General features: G+C 31.7%; 3 protein-coding genes and 1 long non-coding RNA gene across 10 annotated transcripts; 3 read left to right on the top strand and 1 right to left on the bottom strand.

The window, feature by feature from the left end:
* Positions 1-636: 636 nt before the first annotated feature.
* On the bottom strand, positions 637-17,221 carry LOC120358640. The gene is made up of 3 exons (XR_005575546.1): positions 17,096-17,221; positions 16,653-16,818; positions 637-3,145 (listed from the first exon to the last, which is right to left on the bottom strand). It is a non-coding gene; the product is annotated as an uncharacterized LOC120358640 (long non-coding RNA).
* Positions 4,552-14,921, top strand: LOC105207393 (cysteine dioxygenase type 1). The gene is made up of 5 exons (XM_011176828.3): positions 4,552-5,130; positions 11,554-11,695; positions 11,800-11,911; positions 12,900-13,069; positions 14,569-14,921. Exons 1-5 carry the CDS (start codon positions 4,889-4,891, stop codon positions 14,602-14,604), a joined length of 702 nt encoding a protein of 233 aa, XP_011175130.1. The 5' UTR covers positions 4,552-4,888; the 3' UTR covers positions 14,605-14,921.
* Positions 16,812-18,298, top strand: LOC105207394 (succinate dehydrogenase assembly factor 3, mitochondrial). The gene is made up of 2 exons (XM_011176829.3): positions 16,812-17,199; positions 17,315-18,298. The coding sequence occupies exons 1-2, from the start codon at positions 17,023-17,025 to the stop codon at positions 17,495-17,497; spliced, it is 360 nt and encodes a 119-aa protein (XP_011175131.2). The 5' UTR covers positions 16,812-17,022; the 3' UTR covers positions 17,498-18,298.
* Positions 17,580-22,434, top strand: LOC105207395 (nucleoside diphosphate-linked moiety X motif 19). Of its 7 annotated transcripts, none has more exons than XM_039453446.1 (6): positions 17,580-17,762; positions 19,112-19,451; positions 20,705-21,041; positions 21,124-21,359; positions 21,427-21,579; positions 21,961-22,428. In XM_039453446.1, the coding sequence occupies exons 2-6, from the start codon at positions 19,365-19,367 to the stop codon at positions 22,237-22,239; spliced, it is 1,092 nt and encodes a 363-aa protein (XP_039309380.1). In that variant the 5' UTR covers positions 17,580-17,762; positions 19,112-19,364; the 3' UTR covers positions 22,240-22,428. The 7 variants fall into 7 exon arrangements, with proteins under 7 accessions (XP_039309380.1, XP_025992765.1, XP_011175132.1 ...); XM_026136980.2 differs by having other exon boundaries at positions 17,624-17,762; positions 19,145-19,451; XM_011176830.3 differs by having other exon boundaries at positions 17,626-17,762; positions 19,131-19,451.
* The last annotated feature ends 225 nt before the right edge of the window (positions 22,435-22,659 follow it).

Below are 22,659 nucleotides of genomic sequence, written 5' to 3' on the forward strand. Positions count from 1 at the left end.
GGGAAAGAAAGAAAAGAAAGCCGAGAATCGTGTCAAGTATATAAAAGAATCTTTTGCCTGAACGAAGATTTCTTTTTATTTATTTGGATAAAGGTGCATCAGGGAAATACCGAAAAGAGACTTTTTTGTTCATGGATCTTGACGGAATTAGCTCTAGAATAGCTCTAGAACGCTATCGTCATTGAATGATATTTATAAATACTAAGCTTCATAAATACAAGTGGCCTAATTATATGTATTAACTTAAAAAGAAAGAAAGAATAAAAAAGCACACTATCAAATTCAATTTAAGGACTACACACCAAATTTACATATGATAGCGTTCTAATCTGATAACAATTTTTTTCCAAATTTATTTATTGTAATTTTTCAAAATTGAAATTTTGAAAAAAAATTTACACTAAATTTACATAAAGAAATTTATGTAAATTTCAGAACTTTTTAAAATTTTTGCATAATTTGATGACTTTAAAAATTTCTTAAACTTTTTATACAAATTGGAATATTTTTTTTAATTTTGCGTGAGAAAGTCTGCATGTTTTCTAAAATTATACAAATTTTAAAATATCCTATTAAGATTCTCATTTTAATTTCTAATAAAATCTGAAAAAATCTGAAAAAGTTTTAAGTATTCTTTAGAAATTGTAGGATAAAAAAGTTTGGAAATCTTAGAATATTTCATGTATGAATAATTCTAAGAAAAAAAAATAATGCCAACAAGAAGTCGATACTGAGTTTTCGCGTGTACAATATTATCATTAAAAATTAAAAATTACATATAGACGTTTCGATCCTACGTTTGAACCGCCTTAAGTATAATGCAAAGCAAATAAGTAATTGTCTTGAATGATGATTTGTTCAGCTCATTCGTTAAATAAATTAAATTTGGCATGATTAGTATGAGTCATACCGTAATCAAGTTATACAAGAAAAAATTCACATATTCATTGAATATTTATGATGTCGTGATGCATAAACATAAACAATCTATCTGTATACCATATATGGAACGCTAGGGTGCGATAAACGTAAATTATAGGGCGATTTGTTATCTTATTCATATATACAGATCGTTTATACCAATCGTATATAGTATCACACGTCTTGGGACCGAAACGTCCATATGTAATTTTTAATTTTTAATGATAATATACTATTGTACACGCAAACACCCAATGTCGACTCTTATTGGCATTTTTCATTTTTAACAAAGTTTTATTCAGTTGAGCAATTTCTCTTTAATTTCTAAGAAAAAATGTAAATTTTTCCTAAAAAAAGTTTTTACCAGGATAGAACTAAAAATCGTTTGTAGATGACTTTCTCTTAAACTTTGGCGTTGAATTTTCTGTGCTTAGATGTGCCAAAACAGAAAGGTCATCTAGAAACAAATCACCGAATAATTGCCGATGTAGTCCAAGACCTAGGACAAACGAACGTAAAAGCACTGTTCAAAAATCGATGCCAAGCCGATACATTGGCTGCGTTTGTAAACTAACGCCGTGCAGATGCAGGAAAGACAGATCCAATTGCAAAAGACCGCTGGCAAAGTGTTATTACTGCAAGAGTCTGCCTTGCACGTGAGTGAAACAAATTACATATCGGCGCGGGACTTAATTACAGACTTTTTTTATTCATGTAACGTCGTTAGTACCTAATTTATTGGTAACGATGGAAATTTTTTTAAATAATCAAATGTGACTGTTAACGAGCGCTTTGTCTCATCAGGCCCAATGAGGTCTATACGTAGACTTTCCGTTACTGCTTCTTTTATGTATTCTTTGCTGCAGCTGCATTGCAGTAAAATAACCGAAGTCGTACAGGTGCGATGATTCATCGAATGAAAACAAAGACGAAAAGAATTTCACCAATCCGAGGAACACAGATAGGTAAATACAGAAAGGTAAATGATGATTAATTGGTAATACTTGCTGTCAATGGTCAAACAAACAACAAGCGAATATATATAATTTGTATAAAACTCCAAGAGAAGAAAATATTTAAAGTACAGAGAAATTATAAAAGTATTTTAGTATTAGTATTTTGGCATCATTGATAATATTAATAATTATTTCGGATAATCCGTATTTAAATCTCCATTGATGATTCTCGATCTGGTTTTATGATGTTTTATCGAGTGTATGACATATAGTTAAAAAATAATTTATTCGTATTCGTATTCGAGTTTGTAACTAATAAAATAATTCACGAATGCTGTCCAACTTTTCATAAAAATATCTCTCTTTTATCAGTTTTATGATTAATAAATCATAAATTAAATCGTAAATATCTTTCATGATGTGTAACATACTTCTTTCCATACGTAATATTCTTTTTGTACCTGTTAAATCGTAAAGATAAGTAATCCGTCACATATTAAAAAATTGTTCTCTTCACGTCAATCCAATTATACGCATATTCAATATTTCAACGAATAAATCATTCATGATCATATTATTTACGATCCATATTAGTGCCGCTAAAATAGAAATAGATGAAATGTTTTTATAGTCTTTCAATTTCGTAATATTTCTGCATGATATGAATTGCTTATTTTGTAAGATTAATATTATTTTTTCGGGTCACAAGATAAGAACTCAACTATATATATCTTATACACGCTTGATAAATTCAAGAGCACGCACATAAACCCGAAATGCAAGAAAATAAATTAGCGTCCTTTTACTGATTGTCACATGACATGATAACAATAATTACTTCAATTTGATTAATATAATGACGTATTCGAACATTAAACATTTGCCTTATACTTAACCTGATCCTACACAATACATTTATTATTGCTTCTCTTTATCTTTCTCGCGACCTGCATACTTATTTTTTAATTATAAATAATTAACAATTTTATCATTAACTCTGTTATTATTAATGTTTAATTATTAATCTATTACATAATACTATAATTTTTTATAGCATTATAATTCACTTTAGAAATGGGTGGTAAAACATTGACTTTTTTAGACTTAACTTTAATAAAGAGAGGCAATTTTTTTATATACAATTGATACCATAAACCTTTTCAGAACATTACCTGAATTATTTTCCTTGCGATCCCTTCTGTTAAAGACACGGGGTACCATTTTGGGTTTGATGACTGTTATTTCATTCTTCTTTTCATAAAAGGAACCTGGACAAAGTTATCAAGATTTTACTAATAGCTTCCCGCTTAACATTATTTTTAATAATATTTAAAAAAAGACTACATAATAAATTGTGCTTTACTAATTTTAATCACGAATAACAAGGGAACAGCCAAAAAGAAAAGTCGGAGAGAAAACAAATTTTTTTCCAATTCCTTTCGTATTGAATATTTTATCAAAAGTAAAAATGTTTTTCAAAAATTCTATAATACGCCTGGCGCATCAAGGTATTAATAAATTAAATAGATTCGCAAAGGTTCTTAAAAATAAGCTCCCGAAGATATCCCGTCCAAATGTAGTTTATAAAATTAATTGTAAAAATTGTGACGTCTCATATGTGGGGCAAACTTGTAGGCCACGAAAAACAAGAATTAATGAGCACAAGAATTATATAAATAAGGACGTGCAAAGATCTGTAATTAAAAAATATAGAATCAAATTTTCACAGGCTATTGATTGGAAGAATATTGCGATATTAAACGAGAAAAAGATTCTCAATAAAAAACTCATTTCTGAGATAATTTTTATACATAAGCAAAAGCGGGGTTTAAATTTTCAAAATGACACGGAGTTGTTTGACCCGTTATATGCTAATTTATTTCAGCAAAATCTTAATGCTTTGCCCTCTATCATAAAATATTATGTATTCGTTAGTTATTTTAATGATATTAATGGTTCTTATTTCAAAAGCGTCTCGACTTTCTCACATGATATATTAATTACTTTAATTGTCTCCGCTCGACGGTCTGGGGCCTTATTCTTGAAAATATGCGATAACTTTCGTATACGAAAATAGCAGAATAACCAATGGAATTATTCGATGGTATTTTTCCATTGGCTATTTTGTCACTTTCGTATACGTAAAAAATTGGCATGTTTTCAAGAATAGGGCCACTGATCTAATCACGTAAGTCTTTATGTACATTCACAATACGGTCAACAAGAGTAAACGTTATTATTTTTTTGTCGATATTCCCAACAATAATTAGTTCATTATAATTTAATTAATTATGTAACTGTTAATTTATTTAATTAATTTGTACAACGCTGATTGTTTAATGTTAACTCATCTAACTATATTTGTATAGAATGTGTCGATCGTGACACCGTTTGAAAAAAAAAAAAATGTTTTACAGTTTTTCACATGTTTTGGGCGTTCTGTTAATCAGCTATTGTACTGAAGAGAACTCTCTTTTGATCACGAGTGATATATCTCCAACCTTTTCTTTTCCTTTTCAGGAATGGAACCGTAATAAATCCGTCTTCAATCTCTTCATCGACCAATTCTGAAAAGTACCCTACAGAGTGAGAAGTTTCACAAAACGTTGACGCTGCTCGGACGATCGGCTGGAGTAGGGGGCACCTTAGAATGCATATAAGATGCTGTAACTGGCGTTGTACTAGACCGGTACCAGCTGTAGGCGAGCAAAGACAGCGGAGGTAGTACGGATTAGTACGTTCGCGCAGTTAGTGCTCGGCGGCCTGTAGAGGCTAAGGACGTCCGTATAAATTTCTCGTCTTCCCTTCGCTTTCGAAGCCGCGTCTTCGCATTCAGCGAGCCAAGCGAGTACGACGCTCCCGTTTTAAACGTTCACGGCTTTCCGGCGCTTAAGTATCTTCCCGCTGTGCGATCGGACGTCCTTCCCCGTGCCCGCGGGAAAGTAGAGAGAAACTTTTGCCGATTGAATAGAGTCGCCGAAGTGTCGAGATACCGCCGCGTCGACTGAAAAATGGAGATTTGCAATCGGGAGGACCGACTGTACGATGTGCCGTATGGAAAAGCGTCGCGCCTCGTTGAGAACGGGGAGAAACTCCGGCCGGAGAAAGTTTCCACCCTGCGGGAACTTATAGATGCGCTGCACGAGGCCTTCAAGACGGATCATGTGAATATCGATCACGTTCAGGACCTGATGATGAGCTACAAGAGCAATCACGCGGAGTGGAAGAAATTCGCCAAGTTCGACAGATACAGGTATTTGGCATTTATTTATTTATTTATATACGGAACTTTTACTCACGCGCACGGCATTCGACGATGATATATTTTAGATGTTCATTTTTTATAAATTTATAAATATATAATTTAATTGTTTAGGCGTAACATGCAACAGACATAATGTCACTATTAAAATATAGAATTTATTTTCTTCAGCTTTTCTGCCGAGAATTCGGTAAACACATAGAATATAACATAGATGTGTTGTTATATAACATAGATATAACACATGTATATGCTATATGACGTTATATCTATGTCGCATTCAGTGTTTGCTGGAAAAGGACTTAGTTTACACTACACTGAGAAAAAATATCTTTTAAAACAAACTAATAAAATAACAAAAAATGATAATAAATGGTCGAAAGCAGCTCAAATTTTAACTTTATAAACATTTAGAAGATTCCCCCAAACTGCGCGCCGAATGTTTGCCGAACTTAAAACACAGCTTTTTAAGAAGAACCTCGATTGTAATATCACGAAATTACATTGCTAGTCAATTTAATAATTTTTTATGCTTACATGCAAAAATTATACTTAGCACAAAAAAATTATTTACACGCTAATAGCTTATGTACTTGCAATCAAGTTAAAAATTTCTTAATCAAAATATTTATGTAAATAAAAAATTAAGAAATAATTTTTAATCCAGTAATTTTTTCTTGCAGTTTTAAAAAATACTGTTAGACTATTTTTACATTCAACATATTATTTAAGGTAATAGGACTATTTAATTTATTTGCTTAAAAGTAAATATTTTTACTTAAACAGAATGAACAAATGCTTGCATCAAAATGTATGATTTTAAGAAAGTGTTTTTTTAAAATTTGATTAAAGAACTTTTTCTCCTAGTGTATAAGGTGTATAAGCCTGTCCTTTTTAGTTGAACTTCTTGCACATTATTTCTCCTTTTGTTTCTTATATCGGAAATTAGCTAAAAGTTCAACTAAAAAGAACAGACTTTTCTCTACTGCACACTTATTTCTTAACTATACACATTCATTCATATCTTAAACCTAATGATTACTAATATCTATTACCTATCATGATCCCCTTTTATACCCATACAATCTCTCTTTATTTTATTGGCTTACCTAATTATGTAACTACATATTTTATAAAGATACCAAAAATTGCATGTCGTTTTAATTTTGTGTGTGATTGTTTAATATATGCATAACTTGTTAATGTACGCGCAAAAAGATAATTAAGAAATCTACGACACTAACAGTGACATAATCGTCTATAAATAGTGAAGAATATCCCCGATCGATCAAAAGACATCTCTGCGATTAATCGCGGGAGAAATTAAAAATTCTTCGATTACTTCTAGTAATAACGCTACATTTTGTTTGCATGTCCAAGAATAAAATTATAAATCTTGAAGAATAAAATTATTATCTTGAATTTCCACTTTCAAGGTCGCAATTGGTAAGATTTACAAATCTGATCCGTGATTCCACATAATCTGATGTAACTGCATAACTAACGCGGTGAGAATTGTGGTGTCCATACGGAAATGTTTTCATTAATTGTCAGCTAATTACACATCGATAATTACGGTACTATTGCAAACATAATCAGCGCATAACGGAAACAATCAATTAGGAACATTCCGGAGAAATGCGTCAGTGGACGCGTGATGTACGCTTGATAACTAAATGGCGGAGAACAAATATTTTCGCCGATCAACACATTTGGGATGTGTAAATAGGGCGTATATACAACGCAATGCGGAATTGTGAAATGAGATTAACATGACGTGAGGAGTTCAGAATGGGTTATCGGCCGCCTATCCTGCGCCGGTTCTCTCCCCCTTCCCCCTTCCTCTCTCTCTCTCTCTCTCTCTCTCTCTCTCTCTCTCTCTCTCTCTCTCTCTCTCTCTCTCTCTAGTGCGTAAGAACGTGAAAAGAAAAAATTAGTAACCTTGTTCTGAAGTAACCCGTAACATTTGTACTCGTGGCAAGAGTAGATGAACGCCATTTAATGCTCTTCAGACGGAAAAAACACGACCTTAGATACGTATTGATGGGAAAATTGTGTCATCGCTTCAATTTTTCCCGATCTAGCTCGATCTTATGACTGCCACAAATAATAGATAACTTAGTACGCAGTGCATAAACGGGATGTACGTAATCTTCGAAAGAAAAGAAAACATCTCGTGTTTACAAAGAATCGCTGAATGCGACTGATGTTGGGAACTATCAGAGGAAACGGAAAGTTTCCAAGACAAATGAGACTAAATGTCAGATTAAAATGATTTGCATTTAACTAACAATCTCGTTAGCGTTGGTATCCCATAAAATTATGGGATACGCGGAGATAAATTTCGAATCAGAAGGGGAAAATTCCCTCGCGTCCAGTAGCTTTATTTACCAGGGTGCGTGTCACACATGCATAATTGTGATAACTAGATTAGCTTATTTATTGCGCGCGATCTGGACGTATCTCCATATTCGTCCGATAAGAGAGACAGAAAGAGAGAGAAAGAGAGAGAGAATGTTCTAGAATTATTAGGCACCACCACGACAATGTTATCTCCGCGAACATGTTGCAACGAACTAAGCGATACAACTCGTATTTTCACATTTAGAGCGCAGATAAGCGTTTCACTTGCAACCCCATAAGCGCTACAATATTATTTAATATTAATAAAAAGTGGTTATACGACCACTTCTAATATTATGTGAATATTATATGAATATTATATTAGAAGTGAATAATATTATTTACTTTAATATTTTTAATTATCGAGAATATTATAGCTCTTCAATGTAATAATTATAAAGTTTATGAATTTTATGAATAATAATTCACATTAATTTTTGAAAAAATAATATTCGTAAAACATTTTCATATTATTGAAATAATACACCATATTATATAAAGGAGTATTATATAAAAGACGTAACATTAATACACTATTCCTATAATATTAAAAAATATTACATTCTCTGAATAATATTCTCAGAATATTATTTTAATTTTTAATAATATCCGTATAATATTCTAAAAATATTGTAGCGCGTATAGAGAATTAGCACAAAAATCGCTGCTGCGTGCACAATTTTTAAACGTTCTATATTTTCAAGTAACATGTCCGCGTTAACAAAATTCAAGAATTTTTATATTTCTTCTCAAAAATCTGTTAATTTTACCTCTTTTTCTTTCGTTATACGTCTATTGTATCGCGCGTCTATTATCGAAAATACGACAGGTAGTTTAGCGCATTGTTAATTGTCGATGATGCTGCGCATCTCGGCAGCTCTTGATTAAGCGAACGAACGTAAATAAGGACGAAAATGAGTTTACGAGTTCGCGAGATAACGAGCGCCTTGGACGCAGATGGAATTACTGTGTAGCCGGGATCCACGTGACTCGGGAAAGTACGGAAACTACGGTGCACGTTTACCGGTTTTGCTGTCAACACAAAGTAGAACGTATAATGCCACGCGGCAGGTAAATATATTTTCTTCTCTCTACCGAGATCGCACTTGCGAAAGACCGATAGAAAGATAAACACTTTCGGCGTCGCGCTTTAACGGACTTATCATATTGTTCAACGTTCTCAGCAGGCGAATGTGCAAATTGTAGATTACGAAAATTATTGACGACAGAGTAAACCTTATCAACAAAATAATTATAAATTCAGTGATATACTGCCGCTCAAAAAACATTAGCTTAGTTTATCATTTTTAAGTAATTGATAGCAATTTTAAGAAAAAGTGAATTTTAAACGTTATTATTAATGTTCTAGATATTAAACTTAATAATAACCTCGATGGCTTACAATTTTACAATAACAAGTTGTAAATATAGTAAGTTGGATAGACTGGTGCGCACATAAGAAATACTATAAGAGGAAGTGCCACTCATTGTCAGTGTTACGATTAGATAACTTAAAATTATCTAAAAATAAATTATACATAAATGTATATATAATTCGTTAATGTGTATATAATCTTACATAAGATAAAGCTGATTTAATTTTAATTTATATCAGTAAAAGGTAAAATTACATATAAATTTATATTAATAAAAGATAAAATTACATAAATTTGTCTAAATAATTTTTAAATAATATTGCTATTGGGCAACACAATTTAGAATAAAAAAATAATATGTTCATATTTTTATTTCTAAACCTTTATTTCCCATATAAAGGTAACAGTTTTTCAAATAATTTAATCTGACAAAAATTATTTCTCTTTGGATTTGAATCAATGAAAATCAAAGATTAAAAAATAGGAATATATAATACATATAACTCACATTATACGATTGATAAAATCCCTTGTAAAAAAGCAAGTTCAAGCTGTCAAAGCGGCTAAGCCTGCTCGTCGAGCGATTGAAAATGATTGATTGGATCTACAAGAAAAAACCAATTAAATTCAGTCGCTCGGCAAGTAAGCCTAGCATACTGATACTCGATTGCCCACATCGCTAATTGGTTAATTTAATATAAACTATTTTGATTGGCTGTTCCAAAAAATATTTATGCTATTAATAGCTGTGATAACATGATCAAACAGAATACTCCCGCTTAGACGCATTGTCATGACCTGAACTCGCCCAATAATATCTGAAATTTATTTGATCGTCAAATTTGTAGCCAATTCAATTGAACGCATTAGTGCGCACTGATTAAAGCCGTCGTATACACAATTCAGGATAAAGATATACATATAATATATGATATGTCACTTTTACACTTAGCTTAAATTAATGTGCAGCAGCTTCTATGTGCATCTATGCGCATTACTGCAGTTCAATTGAATTCGTTATTAATATAACAATGCTATAAAATTTTACATTCTACATATATATAAAGAGAATATAATAGAATTAGAATTTTAGGCATATAAAAAAATATATAAAAACCGGAGTGGACAAATACTTTTGAACAATATTGAAGATGCTAAAAAAAACATAATTCTGCAAAAATGAGAAATATGTGACACGGTTTTTTACAATTTAGAATTTTTTTTATTTTCAAAACAAATCTGACCGTAACGAAATTGCTTTAGTGCGCTCCGAATTTGTTTTACAGTGTTTTTACTCATATTCGTTGCGATGAAGAACACTTGTACTGACAAGCTAGCGCAAATTAAATATTCGTTTAGTATATTACTGTTTCAAATCAATACTCAGATATTTAAATTAATCGATTTGGAGATATTTTGATACGTTGCGTGAAATAGCGTTCTTAAAAGAGAATAAAATATTCATGAGAAATTAGTAAATGTTAATATTTAATAAAGATAACGTATATATTCTTTCTCTCTTGACTGTTTTTAAAATTACATTTTCTTTAAACAGATATTAAATTTCGCTATTTAAAGGTAATATTTAGTATCGGGAATTAGAGCAGAGATATAACACCCAGAGGCGATTGACCGGTGAATAGTCAGTTGGTTATGTGTACTTTCCATGCGTATATTCCCCTTCTCCGTGTTTGCGTTCTGCGCAATCCAGAGAACATTGGTACCTGTACATCGCATGACATTCGTGAAAAAAAAATGCGAGCGAAACGCATGCAAAACATCGAAACTTTCAAATTATATTCGGTCTGCTGCATCTCACATTCGCTGCTGGATTCGCAGATCACCGATTCGTAAATCGTACACTCTATTTACATTAATGCATCTCGCAAATAACGTTCTCTTTTCTGAGACGATACGTCCATTATTATAAAATATATATTACGAAAGTTGATGATTTAATAATTTCGTATTACTATTATAGAACAATTTAAATTTAAACGATTATTCTTTTAAAAAAAACGTTTTTATTTTCTCTGGCTAGATTTTAATCGTATTTCAATCTAAACGTCTTAATTTGTGTTTTATAAAATAATAAAAAAAGAAAAACATTGAGCATATTTAACTCGAGTTTTAGTAGCATTTTAGTATTTCTTGAATGTTAAAATCAGCGTGAAACAACTTTTCTTTCGGTTTTACATCGATTGATAAATCGGTGATAATTGCGGGCAATTTTGTTGAAATTTATCATGGCCGATTAACTGGACTAGTTTCAAGCTGCAACTAATGCACTGCGATTTGTAAAAGCTGATTTCGTGATAATTTTCGCATGCTAAATCTACCAGATTCAAATTAACAATACTCAAACCAGTAAATGTTATTGTTAATTAAGAGATGGATCGATAGCTGTAAAGCACAGTAGCGATGGCTACTGAATCATAAATGTATGTATGGATATCTGATAAAATCTATATGCGTAATAATCATCTAACAAGTGTATGCATTTGTAAATATGCATCAAGATATTGAGATTTTCGAAAGGTCCGCGGACAGCTGCGGCACAAGAAAATTCTGACTGGTCGAGCAACAGTTTCGCAGAAAAAACACAAAGTTGTAATATACGACGCTTTGTGCGCAGATACACAAGGAACCTGGTTGACGAAGGAAACGGCAGGTTCAATCTCATGGTGTTATGCTGGGGGGAAGGTCACGGGTCAGCCATACACGATCATGCTAACGCGCACTGCGTGATGAAAATTCTTCAGGGGAAACTGTGCGAGGTAATTACTGCCACGATAATTATTGGAACTGCATATTTCAGACCGCGTGTGTCGTACGTATGTCGTGATGTAAAATCGAGCTATCAAAGTAATTTGTTTCTCAGACGAGGTACGCGTGGCCCGCGGGGACTGTTTCTGAGACGGAAGAGAACGTGGAGGAGCTCAAGGAACTCGAGAGGAACACGCTTGATATGAACGAGATTTGTTATATCAATGGTATGATTTTTTTTTTATCAAGCGGTGGACGATAGATTTCACATATTCAATATGTCATGAACAGTGTTTCCCATTATCTGTATAAAATTATTTAGATGAAGAAGTGGTTTTACCTTATATTAATCTAGATTATTAAAATGTATATTGTCTTCATTTTCATCTTACTGTTAGATAAAAGACGTATATTTTTTTTTCAAAATACTGAAGTTAATGTGAACAACAACGAAATGAAGAATTGTTCTTAATTACAACTTCCAAGTTACTATTTATCCAAACAAAAAATTTTTTTTTTTATAATAATTGCACAGATCAAAAAACAGCGTAAGACTTGCCTCACAACTACGTGAGTCGAAAACTTTTACAAGAAATTTCATCAATCATTATAATGTGAGTTATACATTCCCTTTATATATTCTTCAACTTCTATTTTATTATCTGCGTATTGATCCAGAAAAAGAGGAATATTTTTCGTCAGATTGAATTATTTAAGGAACTCTTACTTTTAAAAAATCAAAATTTATAAAGAAAACTATAAAATATTGTTTTTATATCATAAATTGTTTTACTCAATTATCTTAAAATTAAATAAAAATAATATATAATTTTACCTTTTACCTAAATAAATTTAAAGTAAAATTAAGTCTCTCTCTTATTTAACATACATATAATTTATCCTAACTATATCTAGATAATTTTAAATTATCTAAGCGCAACTCTGGAGATGAATAAGCAGCTTCCTCGAAACTTTGGTACGTTTCATATACGACTTGTCTTGCACGAATCTCAAGTCTGATTATTCTTGCAAACGCGACATAATCGCGAAACTTTTAATTTGTAATAATAAAATATAAAATAAAGTAACATTATTTACACAAAAAATATAATTCTATATATATATATAAATAAAGTAACATTATTTACACAAAAAATATAATTCTATATATATATATATATATTCTTAAAATAACCTCCGATATTTTCTTTCAAGATTCGCTGGGTTTGCACCGCGTTGAAAATCCAAGTGCAATGAATCCCGCGGTCTCCCTGCATCTGTACTCGCCACCATTCTCGTCGTGCTCAGTCTTCAACAAGCAAACCGGGCAAAAGTCTACGTGTAAGGTCACATTCTGGTCCAAGTATGGGGAAAGAAGGAACCGGGTGAGAAACTGTTTGCATATCTCAAAAGTTTCACTTTACCGCGCGATTCTCGATCTACCTCTTCAGAAGAGCGTATCGAAGAATCTTGCCGCACCTCAAAGTTGCATTTACGAACGCTGGAAGTCATTACGAAGATTTAAATTCGATTTACGGAAGTCGCGCGTAATGGAATCTTCGCCTCTTTTTGCGGAAAAATTTTAGTTTGTTAGTTTAACGTCAAACTGACGGAACGTTTCTATTACGTGTCTATTTTCATCTCAACGCGGAAAGAATGATTTTGCAAAAATATCGGAAGAGCTGGCTGGATAGAAAATAATTTTGTTAGACCCATTAAAATAATTATATAGAACGTTGAAGCAGGTCGTTAGAATGCCAAAATTTTTGGTGGCATTGCTCATCATGCTTGAATGTATTTCATAATTATTTTCGTGCTCTAATAAAATTATTTTCAAACATTTACCCTGCAGCTAAATTTTTAGATACTGTGACAAAACTGTGAATGTATCTGTTTTTTATTTACGTTTTTTATATAAATAAATTAATAAGTTTATACAGCAAACAAGGTGATATCAAATGTTTCAATATCTTATTCACGTTAGTAAAGGCTAGTTTCACAACCTCCAGTTAACTTAATCGTCAAATTTTTCTACTGAAATTGACCAATCGCATTATCGTTAAGTAAAATTGATCAGAGATAATCAATCACAATTGACACTTAAGTCAATTAAATTAATCAGAGGTTGTGAAAATAGCCGACATCATTAACATGTTATTAAAACGTCATCTGTTTGTTGAGTCCATTTATGCTTAATCATAATCATGAAAAACCTATAAACGCATAGAAAGAATGGTTTTATTAAAATATTAAAACATTTAGCTGGATGCAGCTCTGAAAATAATTTTGTTATATCAAGGTAATTTATACGTAGTTCAAGCTGGTTGCTAGAACGTCAAAACTTTTTAGTTTTGTTCATCGTGTTGGAGCATGACTAGCATAATTATTTTGGTTGAACAAGAATTATTTTCAAACCTACACTAAGAAAAAATGCTGTAATGTAAATTAAAACGTAGTTTGATTCAATTAAACGTCGAATCACGGACTGTCACTAATATATGTAGTTCATTCAACTAAATTTTATTTATTCAACTATATTTGTTATTGTTTTACTTTACTTTAATCTTTTTGTTTCATTAATACTGTTATTGAATTAACAAAATATTTCGAATTAGACTGATGCTATTGATTCAACAGCATTCTTTTCTCAAGGTAGCTAAATTCTTAGATACTTCTACAAAACCGTTCTTTCCTATGCGGAACAAGCAAAAATTTAACACTCCATAACCGCCAACTAACAATGATACATCAATATTAACATTTCCCACTTAACAGGTGTAATAACATCATCAATTATCGTACGCAACAATTACACTGTTGAATAGGAAATTATATCGATATATTACAGTTAGTTGGCGTTTATTGGACAATTTATACTTTATAGGAAATTCAAGACGCCAGATCTCCCGAGGATAACTAATCGGAGCAAGAAACACCACCAGCAATTAAGCGTCGGCGATATTCTAATCGGGTGCGGAACACGATTTGCATCATCTCGGATTGGACCTGGCTGTTCAATTTGCATAAATTAAGTTAGATAAATATCTTTAACGATTGTGCTATTACTATTGTCCAATTTTCATTGTACGTAATCATTTTTAAGTACTTAAATCTATTTGTAAGAACCTGTAGATTTTTAAGTAAGACCTACTTGTACGTGCATTTCGTATCTTTTTTTTTTAAATAAGTTAAATTACTATAATCAAATACAAATAAAGCACATAAAAGAAGAGAGGATTTATTTATATGTATGTTTTTAATTATATATACATGCATCAGGTTCTCGTCTGTCACTAAAATATGAACATTCGGGTTTTTTTTCGGTACCTCGATAGGACGGCATTTATTAAATTATATGATGAAATTTTGCATAAAAAAATTATAATCTCCAATCATGTAGAAATATTTATAAAAATAGACGTGAAGTATTGACCTTTTACAAAATATTAATACAAGATACAGCTAAAACATTCTCAATTTTGACAATTATTAAACAATTTTAATTTTGCAAACATATCACTAAAATGAGATTCGCCATATCATTATAATTTTCGCCAGATCATTTTAATGATATATTTGCAAAATTAAATTTGGAAAGAAATTGTTCAATAATTGAGAAAAATATTTTAGCTGTATTATGTGTAAAATATTTAGAAATATAATTATATATAACCTATATACATGCTTATAAAAAATGCATAATTATTCCTAAATTATGATGTAGAAATATTGCAATATAAAATGTTACACATTCTGAAATTCATCATGGAAAAATTTTAAATAAAAAGTCAAATAATTTTCAAATGAATTACAAAATATTTCTACTTTATATTTGAATTTGTCCTATTTTTAACAAACATTATTCAGAAATTTTATTCCAATAAAACTGCAACATATTATGATGTATCTTAGCGCAATTATTGTAAAATTTTCATCAATTCAAAATGCCATTATTGTGCAATAGTTGCACAATATTCCTATCGGGGTAATAAGTAATAAATAGTAACGAGTTCAATCTCGTCCCCCATCAGCAGACAATGTTTTTTAAATATTTTTTAAATATTTATTCTTCATTATAACGTTTTCTAAATATTTAAAAAAACATTTAAAAAATATTGTTTCCTGTTAGGGTCAGGGATGACAGGTAACGCGTTACAAGTAACGAGACACTTACTTTTACTTTTTTATAATAATAATTTGATAATATTACAATTTTTCATAATGGCAAAGGTAACGCCAAAGTTGGAATAGCTTTTGACAAGTAAAGCTTTTTATTTACGCTTTACTTATTGAAAAAAGTAACTTTAAAGTAAAAAGTTAATATTTGTCGACGTGTTACGTGACGAGTAAAATTATTGGTTTTTTTCAATGTATAGTAATGCGAGTTATACGTCAAAAATGATTATTCAATATTGGCGTTATCATTATTATTATGAAAAATTTAATAATGTTATTACCAAATAACGGTAACGGCATTACTCGTAACCAGAGTTATGTAATAACTATTTAAATAATTAAAAATTAAATAATAAAATTAAAAAGTTAATAACTTTTAACTTAATTTTGTTAATTTTAAATGATTTAATTTTTTATATCAAATAGTTATTTTCGAAACACATAAACATCATCGATTCAGTTATTAACTTTTTTTCTAAAATTAAAAATTTATTCATATGAAAGAAAAATTAAACAAACTTAATTTACAAATAATAAACTTGATTTGGTTTATATTACATAACTGTTTTGAGTAATCTAACCTTAAAAACTTAGGGATTTCTAATTTAAGATAAATATATTAATTAGCTACTTTTCAATATTAATTTTTAATTTAATTTAATCTAAGTTAAATTAATTTTAACATAACACTTTTACCTAGTTAATTTTTTACTCGCGTAAATTTTAGCGCAATTAAATTAACTTTATGAGGTATTAACTTTAACTCACAATGTAGTTAAAAAAATAACTTACCCAACTCTGTTCGTAACTCGTTACTTTTCATCCTTCAATCTTATTTATACTCGTTACTTTTCATCCTTCAATCTTATTATAAAGCAGCTTAAATTATTACAGATAATGTACGAGAATCCGAGATCTAATTTATTAAAATATCACATCTCACGCCGTCAGTTCCCATCTAGAATTAAATTGAGAGTCAAAATTTCTTAGAAAATTGCGTAAAGATGATATTCATATCGGAAATCAATATTTACGGGACGGAAACTGCGACAATAGAGTAACGCAATTAAGCTAAACGATCAACAATAGAGTAAACAACAGGATCGATAAAAATTGACGAATATAGCCGCGCCGTGTCCGCAAGCGCGAGCGGCACACGGCCATGGCCTCCCGGACGCACGTGCAGCGCGTCAGGTTGTTGTACAAGACGATTTTGAGGTTACACCGTGGCTTACCGGCCGAGATCCAGCCCCTGGGCGACGGCTATGTCCGCGACGAGTTCCGCAGGCACAAGGGATGCGTGGAGAGCGAGGCGATCATCTTCCTTCACGAGTGGACCGTGAGTAGAGGCGCGCCGACGGCCGTGTGCGAGCGCGTGATTTGAGGTTAGATTCGTGTGCGAGCCGTCGGCACCCGACGACGTTCAGTCAGAGCGCGATTCTTCTTCTCCGTAGAGGTACGCGGTGTCTCTCGCCGAGCAGCTCGGGCTGAAGGGCCCGCACACGGGACAGCCACTCGGTCGATACCTGCAGCAGGAGGATCTAGAAAAGCTGCGGGACGAGCAAGTGTGTCAGCTGTACGAGCTGATGATCGCGGCGACGGGAAAGCCGCCCGACGGCACGACGAAGAAAACGTAGCCGCATGCCACGTGTCCGAATCGATCCCGGAGCTCTATCCGGAGCGACTCCTGGTGCACGCGGGCTGCTCAGCAGCATATTGCTGTGAAGTACGATTAAGTGATTTCCCGCATAATCTAAATCGATCGGTGGTGCCGTTTGTTCGACGTCCGACGGTTATGTAACGATAAAGACCTTTGAGTGCAAGAGACAATCAGAAGTGTAGTAGTATTATATGTATGATGATAAATATATAAACACTAATAAATTTTAGGAAATACAAATAGTAAGTGCAGTCAATATGCTGGTTTGATGCTCAATTTCACAAATGTAAGAGTGACAGTGGTTAATAGAGTTTTATGAGAACATATCGCTTATTCATTTATAATTTGACAATACAATTTTACGAATAACCTAAAAAAGAAAAGAACAAAACATTTTCAGTCTAAACGTTTTAAAATTTAAATCGTCCTGTTTGTGTCACATACTTGTTATCTTTTTCGAGTTCGTCAACTTTTATTTCGCCAATTTCGATAAAATAATAGGGTCACTGCACCAGTCAATGAACAAAGAAAATATTGTACTAGTCAATGAACATATAAATAAAAATTTAATATAATTACATTTTTAAATAAAAAATGATATTTTAATAAAATGTTTATAAAACTTAGAGCATAAAAAATACAATTAATTCGCAATTTATTTCAAAGTCTTATTATTTTAATATTTTTCTAAACATAGTTATTTACTGGTGATTGTTCAGCGACCTACGCGAAATAACAAAAAAAAAAAACAAGAAATAAAGAGAACGTCGTAAATTAATTTTACAAAATGTATTATTACTTTAAATGCAATCTCAAGCCGCACACAATATTTTTCAAAAATTTACAAAATATTGATAATTATTTGAATATTTTATAAGTACTTATAAATAAAAATATTTCATAAACATTTTTACGTCTTTAAACAGATCGTAAAACTGAAATATTAATATTTAATGAAATATTATTTATCATAAATATGAAATATTTATGAAAATATTTATAAAACGTTTATAAAATATTATAAATATTTATTTCTTTATATATCAAATATTATAAAAAATAAGTAGTTTGCATTTTAATAACATTCGAATAAAGTATTTTATGTTCTTTTTCCTTTGTGTATATACAATATTTATATTTAAAAAAGTAAATTGTAATAAATATTTGTAAATATTTATGAATATTGTGTACTGTTAAGAATTTTTATGTAACAATTTAATTTGCTCTGTTTGGAGAGGAATAAAAGTATTAAATAAACTGCTCAGTGTATTGAATTCTCATTAGAATTCTTTTTTTTGTAAACAAGTGAAAAATGACAATATTTTTGTGTGATTATAGCAAATGAGTAATGTAGCAATAATAATTGTGAATACAAACGTAATATAACGTAATAAAAAGTTTCGTAATAAATAGCAGCGTCCAATAACTTTTTTTGTTTATTTCCACCAATGTAGATTAACTTTGGTCTCGATTTAACTTCCACTCTATCTCTTTTTAATTTTCAAAACTAAAAAAAAAAGTTGAAGCGAGGTGTAAGTTATTTTGCAATGGTAGAAATACACATTTATGACATTGTTATTGTTATCGCAAGTATAATTATTGATAAAAAGGAACTACGTAATAGCACAACGTTAAGCGTCACGGAATAGGCCTGCAAAGTTTTATTTCGGCTCAGTTGCAATTTGAAGCGCGATTGAAGTGAAGCTTATTATCGTGGAGTGATATAATCTACGGGACGTTCGATCTATCGGATAACTCGATTACGGGTCAGCAGTAGATTTCGTCAGTAGATTTCTCATCAGCGCAGCGATTCCGCTTCGCGTGTGGGAGAAAGCGAACGAAAGATGAAGGCCTGGCAGGAAGCTTCGAGTTTGATATTAGCAGCACGCCATGGGCAAGCGTACAGTCGCGCGGCGTCATCGCCTGCAGTCGTAAGTGCATAATAATCGACGAATGCATGTGTGTGCGTGCACTCTGGTGAGTCGTGACGAGGTCTCGAGCGGCACTTTCTCGTTCTACCTTGCGACACGGCCGTGACGGGAAAGATCCAGACACTGGATGACGTAGCATTAATAACATTCACCAATTTTGTCGTTATGAGGATCGGTCCCATCAACTCCGATTAACTAACAAAGAATCAGTCGATTAAAATTTAGGAATTACCAATTATAAAATTTATAAAGCTATTCCTAATACTTAATTTTGTAATTGTTTTAAGGTTGAGTAGTGACTAGTTAAAAAGTTACAAGTTAAATAAAATTATGTCAGAAGTTAATTTTTAACTTCAACTAATTATTTTTGAAACACAAGCATTTATAACTCATTAACTATTTTCTAAAGTTCAAAAATTATCTATGTAAGAGAACAATTACATTTCCATGTAAAAAAAATATTTCTTTGTTATTTCATATAATTTACAATTGAAAGAATACTTTATTTAACGATCTATTGTTTTGTTATTTAGAGTAATCTGATTAAAATAAATTACAACCTTCTAATTTAATACTAATAATATTTTTCAAAATTAACTTTTTATTTGACTTGAATTAAAATCTCTTAATTAACTAAGTTATTTTAATCCTAACGCAACTTATAACCGAGCCAGTTTTATATTCATGCAATGTGACATAATTAAATTAATTTGATAAATTCATTTTATTTACTTTAACTTAATTTAATTATATAAATAAATATATTAACTCAACCAATTCTGCGTATTATTAATTTAATCGGATTATATTTTACGTAAATAAATTATAACTTACACAAAATAGATAAGGCTTAAAAAACAAAATAATACGATCAGTTTTGAAGTTTTACGGTTAATGATTTAAAAATTTTATTGATTGACATTTTTTAAATGCGAGTTGATAAGATCAATTAAAAGGATACTAAAGTAAATTATCGATTTATACTAATAACGAACAAAATTTTTTTGTTAGCATGAAATTGCTCTCTGCTCTGTTAATTTTTATGCGTGCTTTAATTTTGCAAAAAAATTTGGAATTCTGTAAAGCGAATTCAAAGACGTCTTCTAATTAAAAATTATGTCAGTAATTCGATTTAGGATTCCTTTAAACTTTTTATTTATAAATATTTGATTAAGCGCGACGTATACACGTGGTTCGTTCCGTATCTATAGATGTCTATCGAAGCGTTTAGATGAGGCAATTCGTAATTTCAGCAAAATTACAAACTGCTATGCCTCAAACGTCATCAAAAGTCAAGCTTCATGCCCGGGCTCTACGTCTTCCCGGGCGGCGCGATAGATCCAGCTGACGCTAATCTGAAATGGCTCGAGTACTTCACCGGCTTTGGCCTGGGGGATAACAGACTCGCATCTCTGATACCGAGGACCATCTCGCGACCGCAGATCTTTCATTCGAGGGAGAACGAGCTGCTCAGAGAGATCTCGCTGCGCATCACAGCGATTCGCGAGACCTTCGAAGAATGCGGGATACTGATATGCAGACGTGACAAAGACGGCGGTGCTAATTCCGGTTGGGCCGAGTACATATCAGGTGAGAAATCCATATAAAATCACGGCGAAATCACGATGATCAATCAGCGACGCGTGTAACGCTGATCGAATAATTTTTTCAGTTCCTAAGGACGAGCTGCGTATATGGCGGAACAAGGTCCACAACAATGCAACGGAGTTCCTCAATCTCTGCCAGAAATTTGAGTGCTACCCGGACCTGTGGGCACTGCACGAATGGAGGAATTGGCTGACACCTACGATCAGGTACGATAAACGCTTCAATACCGCCTTCTACTTGGCCTGCCTGCCGGACATACCTCACGCCGAATACGAGGCTCAGGAAATGGAGGATTTGAAAGTGAGATATTTTAACAATAGAGCACTCTATCGCGGTATCTTCCGGACTAATCGTTAGAAAAATTTAGTGGGACACTCCGGAGAAGCTTGCCTCGACAGACATTATGTTTCCGCCACCGCAACAGTGCGAAATCGCTAAGTTGATTCAAGTGAGAAGCGTAGATGATCTCCTGGATATCGCTGTGGAACGCAACAAAAAAGGCGCGGAGTTATATTTACCGGTACGTAAGTTAAACCATTCCATTGATAGAGTGAATACTAAAAATATTTTGTACATAAGAGTATTTTTTATAAATATTAATAAAATATTATTATTGTGTGCATTATGTTTGTTGTTAAGAAATTATCGATTAATGTTTACTTTGTCTAAATAAGATTTAAAAAGAAATACCTCATCAACAGACAATGTTTTTTAAATGGTTTTTTAAATATTTATTCTTTATTATAACGTTCTTTAAATATTTAAAAATATTGTTTCCTGATAGGATATCTCTCTTGTATGAATATTTTTCGCGCTCACTGTAAATCATAAATAATCATAAGAGGGAACGCAATGTTATATCTTATAATCATAATAAATGTATCTATAAACATTTTTATAGATAAGTGTATATCTGAAGGATGGCGTCATACACGTCTTGCCCGGTGACACAATGTACCCAAAGAAAGTTGAATTAGTTGAGAAACAAATAATCGACAAGACGGACATTACCATTAAGGAATTTCAGAAGATAAGTCCTGTAAAAAATAGAGTGGAATTTCTCGATATGCAGGCAATTTACATCGATAATGTGAGCGGCAAAGAAAGTTGTGTGTCATTCTCAATGCCTAGATATTCAAAGAAAGTGAACGATAACAAAGAACCTAAAAATAAGCTATAGCATATTTAATGGAAACGTTTGGTTTCCGTTCGAGATAAGTCACTTTAATAAGATAAATATGGAATAATGCAGAATTTGATAAGGGTATTCTTGAAAAGGCTTTTCTTGAAAGATATTGTATTATCTTTGTTATATTTTTATAATGTGATATGCTTATGTATTTACGTAATAAATTGTTAACAATATAAACACCAACGTGTTACTATTCGTTATCAATTAACGTGCATGGTGTCATTATTTGATTCTCTTTTTTTAAATTTGCTGTTCCATACGAATTTCCAGTACTATTATATCGTTTCATAATACAATAAAAAAGCTTTAAAAACATTGAAACACAGAAGAGAAATCTTACATGTTGACAAAATTAGCGTAGAAAAATTTTTAGATAAAATATTAGTAAGAAAAGAAAATAGTTTTAAG

The sequence above is a fragment of the Solenopsis invicta genome, chromosome 9 (assembly GCF_016802725.1).
Source record: "Solenopsis invicta isolate M01_SB chromosome 9, UNIL_Sinv_3.0, whole genome shotgun sequence".
NCBI classification, from domain to species: Eukaryota; Metazoa; Arthropoda; class Insecta; order Hymenoptera; family Formicidae; genus Solenopsis; species Solenopsis invicta.